Here is an 8,038-nt window from a genome sequence, read left to right as displayed (position 1 = left end):
TCCAACTCTTGGTTGGGCTCATGCAATCCTCTTGTCTCAGTTTTTCTATTTTTAGTAGAGACAGGGGCTTGCTTTTGCTCAGACTGGTCTCAAACTTGTGAGCTCAAGCAATCCACCCATCTTGGCCTCCCCAAGTGTTAGGATTACAGATGTGAGCCACTGTGCCCAGCCCCTTCTACTCAACATTCTTGTGTGATATCTTTTTCTCCTTGGTCTGTCCAAAGAGCACATTTCTTTGTTTCTTATTAAACATTAAAAAAACCAATTAATTTATTTTAATTAACAAATGAAAGTTGTATGTACTTATATAAAAAGATAGATTGAAATATGTAGTGTGAAATGGCCAACTGAGCTAACATGTGTTATCTCACTTATCATTTTTTGTGAGAGGAACACTTAAAATCTACTCTGTTAGCTGATTTTCAAGAATTTAAAACATAACTGTAGTGATGATGTTGTACGATAAATCTCTTGATCTTTTCTAATTTGAACAAAGATGTCACATAGGCTAACCATGATTAAAGCTGATCAGACTGGTACCCTGTAGACTCAATTTGGCCTGTTGACATTTTATTAGGCATTTGCTGGTATTTATAACAATAATATGTAAACCTAAATATCTTAGACAAGTTGGAATCTCTGGCCACAGTGATCCCACAATCTCACAACTTGGGGACTGCAGGCACTGAATAGAGGCTTCTTCCTTTAGATGGGAGATGTATTTTGTCTTTCAGGACCCTATTTCTTTTTTTAAAAATTGTTTTATTAAATCATAAACACATAGATCATGTATACATTAATGCATTTATGGGGTACAATGTGCTGATTTCATATAGAATTAGGAATGCTTACATCACACTGGTTAATATATGCCTTGTCTCGTTTACTTAATTATTGTTATTATTATTATTATTATTATTATTTGAGACAGTCTAGAACTGTCTCCCTGGGTACAGTGCTGTGGCGTCATAGCTCACAGCAACCTCAAACTCATGGGCTTAAGTGATTCTCTTGTCTCAATCTCCCAAGTAGCTGGGACTATAGGTGCTTGCCACAACAATCCCAGCTATTTTTTTTTTTTATATAGCGACAGAGTTTCACTTTGTCATCCTCAGTTGTGTGCCGTGGCATCACACAGCTCACAGCAAACTCCAACTCCTGGGCTTAGGCGATTCTTTTGCCTCAGCCTCCTGAGTAGCTGGGACTACAGGTGCCTGCCACAACACCTGGCTATTTTTTTGTTGCAGTTTGGCCGGGGCTGCATTTGAACCTGCCACCCTTGGTATATGGGGCTGGTGTCCTGCCCATTGACCTACAGGTGCTTTTTTTGGTTGTAGTTGTCATCGTTGTTTGGTGGGCCTGGGCTGGATTCGAACCCGCCAGCTCCAGTGTATGTGGCTGGCGCCCTAGCTGCCTAAGCTATAGGCACTGGCAGAGCCTTGTTTACTTAATTATTGTGTTAAGACATTTATACTCTATACTAATAGATCTGACATGTACCCTTGCACCATAGGTATGATCCCACCATTTGCCCTCCTTTGATCTGACCCCCCCGCCCCGCAATCCCCAAGACCCTGTTTGTTAACCCAGCATGGCCTTTGTGTATTAACTTCCTGGCTTGGATGGACACTTGAGTTTGCAGTCCCTGAAGTAGACCTTGTTGACAGTTGGGAGAAATATATCACCATAGCCCCTCAAATTCCCAGACTCTCCATTGCCACTGGAACATACACTTTCATAAATAGCCATAAGCATAGAGGGGCAGTTATACCTAGGTGACCAGTAGGTCTCAATCACTAGACAAGTATTTGCATCTTGTGTACCAGCCTGGAATGAAGTATACTCTGGTGACTTAGATTTGTGCCAGAGACTCATACTGAATCTTTAGGTTGTTGTAGGGAGGTTGAAACCTATCACCAGTCAGGCACAGTGGCACCTGTGTCTGTAGTCTAGCTACTCGAGAGGCTGAAGTGGGAAGATGACTTGAATCCAAGTCTAGCCTGGGCAACATAGCAAGTCCCCATTTCAACAACAACAACAAACCTCTCACCTGAAATGTGAGAAACTTGAGGGTCTTAACAAATTTTATTCTTTCAACATGTTATAGGCAGTTGCAAATTTACCATTGATAACTTTGTAGAATTGAAATATTTGATAACTTATTGCAGGCTTGGCCTGTGTGTGTGGTTAAATTATTAAAAAAGAATAGTTCTTTTAGTTACTTAGTTATTTTCTTTTTGCTGAGATATAGACTGAATAATGAGTAGAGAAGTAAAAAGGGGATTTGTTTAGAAAATGTGGTTATCTAATTTTATAGCTGGGCTTGGTGGTTCATACATGTAATCCCAGCACTTGTGAGGCTGAGGCGGGTGGATTGCCTAAGCTCACAGGTTGGAGACCACCCTGAGCCAGAGTGAGATCACGTCTTTAAAAATAGCCGGGCATTGTAGCGGGCACTTGTAGTGCCAGTTACTTGGGCGGCTGAGGCAAGAGAATTGCTTGAGCCCAAGAGTTTGAGGTTGCTGTGAGCTATGACATCACGGCACTCTGCCAAGGGCGACAAAATGAAACTATCTCAAAAAAAAGAAAATGCTATTTATCTAATTTTACAAATAACTTCAAGATGATTTGCACTGTGAAAAACCATATTTTCACAGGGGGAATTGCCTGAGCTCACAAGTTTGAGACCAGCCTGAGCAAGGGTAAGACCGTCTCTAAAAAATAGCCAGGCTGGGCATTGTGGCGAGTGCCTGTAGTCCCAGCTACTTGGGAGGCTGAGGCAAGAGAATTGCATGAGCCCAAGAGTTTGAGGTTTCTGTGAGCTATGACACCACAACACTCTACCAAGGCTGACAAAATAAGACTCTCAAAAAAAAAAAAGCAAAAAACAGTTACATAAGTGTAAGACAAAATAATACTAGTATGGTGACTTATGATCTAATTTTTATTGGGCTATTTACTTGCCTAGAACATTTTTTTCTAGGATTAGACTAATTGCCTTTTTTTTTTTTAAATCTTAGCTAGAGTACAGTGGTGTCATCATAGCTCACTGCAACCTCAAACTCTTGGCCTCAAACAATCCTCCTGCTTCAGTCTCCCTGGTAACTGGGATTATAGTTGCCCACCACTGTACCCAGCTCATTTTTCTGTTTTCTGTAGAGCCAGGTGACTGATTTTAGCTCTTATTTAAGCTGGTCTCCAACTCCCGATCTTGAGCAATACTCCCACTTCAGCCTCTCAAAATGCTAGGATTATAGGTGTGAGCCACTTTGCCTGGTCTCAGACTAGTAGATTTTTGATTTGGGCCTGAGGTAATCTGCATGGGTATTTCATATTAGTGCAATTGTCAATGAATATGAATAGCAGTTACATTATAGATTTTGGGTGTTGTAGTTAGAGCAACGCTGTAGTTAGAGCAACGCTGTAGTTAGAGCAATGCTGTGTAGTTCCGTTGAAGGATGAAATTTGACTATCATTTCTCAGTTTTATAATTTATGTTAGCCTGCCTAAGTAATTCCTGTAGGGTTACATGTTAAGTGTAATTAAACAACTATCTTCTATGCCATATAAATATTAAATTTAGAATCAATTTTTCTTTTGCAATAGATTAATGAAACCTATTTCTGCCCTTTTTCCCCTTAGTTTTTGTATTTTTTGATCTGACTGTAGATGATCAATCAGTTTATCCTAAGGAATTAAGAGATGAATACATCATGTCAAAAACTCTTGGAAGGTAAAGAATTTTTTTTTCTCATATACTTTAGTGTTTTCCTGCACATTTGTCATTGGTCAGTTTTTTTGTTTCTGATTTCATAACATTATTTATTGATAACATATTTGTTGGGTTCTTATTTGTGATAGGAATTTTTTTTTAAATTTTCATTTTTGTGAATTATTTGGCACAGATTCTATTTTAAATTTTTTATTTTTAATTGACATAATTGTGTATATTTATGTGGTATAATGTGATGTTTAGATCTATGCATACATTGTAGAAAAGCTCAATAAAGATAATTAAAATATCTACCACCTAACCAATTTATCATTTTTGTGTGTGAGAACATTAAATGGTTATTATAGCAATTTTGAAATATAGAAATATATTATCATTAATTGTGGTCACAATACAATGTAATAGATCACTAAAACTTATTCCTGTAGTCTAACTGAAACTTTGTATTCTTTGATCAACATTCTGCCTTTTGTATCCCTTTCCAAGTCTCTGGTATCAGCTTTTCTACTCTGTTTCTATGTGATTGGCTTTTTAAGCTTTCACATACAGGTGAGATCATATAGTATTGGTCTCTCTTTGCCTAGCTTATTTCACTTAATATACTGTCCTCAACTTCTATCCATGTTGCTACAAATGACAGAAGTTCCTTTTTTTTTTTTATTTTTTGGGACAGAGTCTCATTTTGTCACCCTTGGTAGAGTGCTATGGTATCATAGCTCACAGCAACCTCAAACTCTTTGGGCTCAAGTGATTCTCTTGCCTCAGCCACCCAAGTAGGCTGGGACTATAGGCGCCTGTCACTATGCCCAGCTGCTTTTGTTTTTTAATTTAATTTAATTTAATTTTGAGACAGAGTATTAGTTTGTTGCCCTTGGTAGAGTGTGGCATCAGAGCTCACAGCAACCTCAAACTCTTGGGCTCAAGTGATTCTCTTGCCTCAGCCTCCAAAGTAGCTGGGACTATAGGCGCCTGTCACAACACCAGGCTATTTTTAGAGAAGCGGTTTCACTCTTGCTCAGGCTAGTCTTGAACCTGTGACCTTAGGCAACCCACCTGCCTTGGTTTACCAGAGTACTAGGATTACAAGTGTGAGATACTGTGCCCAGCTGTAATTTTTTCTCTTTTTAGTGTAGATAGGGTCTCTCTTGTTCAGGCTGGTCTTGAACTCCTAAGCTCAAGAGATCTTCCCACCTCAGACTCTCAGAGTTCTAGGATTACAGACGTGAGCCACTTTGCCCAGCCTATCCTTTGTGTTTTTGATAATAGCTATTCAAACAGGTAGGAAGTGATATCTATCTCATTGTGGATTTGATTTTTATTTTCCTAGTGAGTAGAGATGTTGAGCATTTTGTCATATATTTTGATAGGTGTGTTATTGATTTATTTGGTAATGATCAATTGAGACAAACTCTTTCCTTTTTATTTTTTTTAATTGAGATAGAATCTCTCAGTTTGTTGCCATTGGTAGAGTGCCATGGCATTATAATTCACAGGAACTTTCAACTCTTGGGCTCAAGTGCTCCTCTTTCCTCAGCCTCATGAGTAGCTAGGTCTATAGGCGTCAGATACAAGGCCTTCCTGGCTAGTTTTTTAGAGATGGGGTCTTGTTCTTGCTCAGGCTGGTGTCAGACTCCTGAGCTCAGGTGATCTACCTGCCTCAGTCTCCCAGAGTGCTAGAATTATAGGTGTCAGCCACTGAGCCCTGTTTTTTTTTTCCTTAATAAATTTTATTGGTGATAACTTTAAAAGCAGCTTTATTGAGGCAGGTCACCGTGGCTCATGCCTGTAATCCCAGCACTTTGGGAGGCTGAGGTGGGCTGATTGCCTGAGCTCATGAGTTGAGACCAGCCTGAGTTACAGTGAGACCTCATCTCTAAGAATAGCTGGGTGTTGTGGAAGGCGCCTGTAGTCCCAGCTACTCAGGAGGTTGAAGCAAGAGAATTGCTTGAGCCTAAGAGTTGGAGGTTGCTGTAAGCTATGATGCCAGGGCACTCTACCGGGGCGACAATGTGAGATTATGTCTCAAAAAAAAACATCTTTATTGAGATAAAATTCATATACCATATCATTTACCCATGTAAAGTGTACAATAAATGATTATTCATATATTCAAGAGCTATGAACCTATTGCTACAGTCAATTTTAGAACACTTTTGTCACCTTCCCACATACAGTTAGTGCATTTCTCTTCGTTGTTCAGAATTTTCCATCTTGGATATGAAGTGAAACTGACAATTACATGTAACCTAGGGTAAAGTTCTCAAAATTCCTGGTCTCAGAACCCCTTACACTCTTAAATTATTGGGGACCTCAAAGAGCTTTTGTTTATACAACTAAAATATATTGTTATTTACTGTATTAGAAATTAAAATTGAGAAACTATGCTAATTCGTTCAATAAACTCATTTCATTTTAATATTGGTAGCTTTTTTTGTTATTTATTTATTTATTCATTTTTTAAGACAGAGTCTCACTATGTTGCCTGGGTAGAGTACCATAGTATCACAGCTTACAGCAACCTCAAACTCTTGGGGTTAAGCAATTCTCTTGCCTCAGCCTCCCAAGTAGCTGGGACTATAGGCACTGCCACAATGCCCTGCTATTTTTTGTTGCAGTTGTCATTGTTGTTTAGCTGGCCTGGGACGGGATCGAACCCGCCACCATTGGTGTATGTGGCCAGCGCCATAACCACTGTGCTACGGGCACTGAGTCAGCATTTTTTGTTTTGAGATAGAGTCTCGTTCTTACGCCCTTGCGTCATTGTCATTCACAGCATCTTCAAACTCTTGGGCTTGTGCAATCTTTTTGCCTCAGCCTCCCCAGTAGCTGGGATTATAGGCATCCACCAGAAAGCCTGGCTAGTTTTTTCTATGTTTTTAGTAGAATGGGATCATCTTGCTCAGGCTGATCTCTAACTCCTGAGCTTAAGGAATCCACCTATCTTGGCCTAGAGTGCTAGGATTATAGTGTAAGCCACCATGCCTGGCCAATAAATAGCTTTTTAATGAAAAGTAATCGTTAATGAAAAGATTACTGAGAAGAGAGGCATTATTCTACACTTTTGCTAATCTTTTTAACATCTGGCTTTCTTAGAAGGTGACTAGATTCTGATACTTGCTTTATCAGTGTGTTGTGATGTCACATACCATGTAAACTTCTAGAGAACTTCACTGTATACTATTGAGCTCATGGGAATGGCAAGTGCAATGTCTTAGTATTATTCTGAATACAGTTTTTACCTATGAATGCCCTGCAGTGATTTGGGTCTTCCAGGTGTTGCCCAATCATTCTCTGAGAATCACTCCCTTAGGGAAAGTGTTCAGGACACTGTTAATCACATTACACAATGTCTGTTGCTGCCCTCTGTCCATTTACAAAGGCCTTTCTATTTATTGATATTTTTGGAAACGTGAAAGTTGAAAATACATGGAAGTAAATAATCTCCCATATTCCTGCCACATAGGCTCAAGCACAGTATCCTCCACATAAATGACCATCTGTGGAAGGAATTTTGGTTTATCGATATTGAGTTTCCTAACTCATTGTGTTTCTCTATTTGCATTGACTGCTTGGAATCTCAAAGCCAAACCCCCTCCTATGAAATATATGCAGGTAGGATTTAACCCAAATCTCTTAACTGATATCAGGTGGCAGATTCTCAACTCAAAAGAGTGAGGTAAGAAGAGAAGTTTATTAGCTGTTGTAACTGGGAAACACAGGGGAAAGCAAAGTTGACTTGAGGCCTCGCTGGACCCTGAAGGTCATTATGGCTTGATTTCATTGTTCTCAAGCTCTGATGATGTGTGTTTGAGTAATGTTAACTGGGTCTTTGGCTCCCACATTCTCACCAGGGCTCTCGCTCCAGATCTGGATTCAGTTGTTTGTTGCTCTATGTGGCAGGAAGAATGGCCACCAGGAGCTGCAGATTCATATCTTCTTTTTTTTTGAGACAGAGTCTTACTATGTTGCCCTCAGTAGAGTACTGTGGTGTCACAGTTCACAGCAACCTCAAACTCCTGAGCTTAAGTGATTCTCTTGCCTCAGCCTCCCAAGTAGCTGGGACTACAGGTGCCTGTCATAACACCCAGCTTTTTTTTTTTTGTTATAATTGTCATTGTTGTTTGGCAGGCCCAGGCTGGGTTGGAACCTGCCAGCTCTGGTGTATGTGGCTGGAGCCTAGCTGCTGAGCTTTAGGCACCGAGCCAAATACATATTTTCTTTGTCTAAAAACTATAGCAGACAGAATTGTTACTTTCCTAGCATCAGCATTTGATTTTTTTTTTTTTTTAAGAGACAGAGTTTCAC

General features: G+C 39.6%; 1 protein-coding gene across 1 annotated transcript in view; it reads left to right on the top strand.

Annotated features, from left to right (window-relative positions):
• CHEK2 (checkpoint kinase 2) overlaps positions 1-8,038 on the top strand; it is a 46,656-nt gene that overhangs the window by 9,420 nt on the left and 29,198 nt on the right. The window contains 1 exon segment of the mRNA XM_012805190.1: positions 3,643-3,733. Coding sequence (XP_012660644.1) covers positions 3,643-3,733 — 91 coding nt within the window.

This window comes from Otolemur garnettii, unplaced genomic scaffold (genome assembly GCF_000181295.1).
Source record: "Otolemur garnettii isolate 467f Iridium unplaced genomic scaffold, OtoGar3 scaffold00038, whole genome shotgun sequence".
NCBI classification, from domain to species: Eukaryota; Metazoa; Chordata; class Mammalia; order Primates; family Galagidae; genus Otolemur; species Otolemur garnettii.
This window is presented reverse-complemented; position numbering and strand designations above follow the sequence as displayed.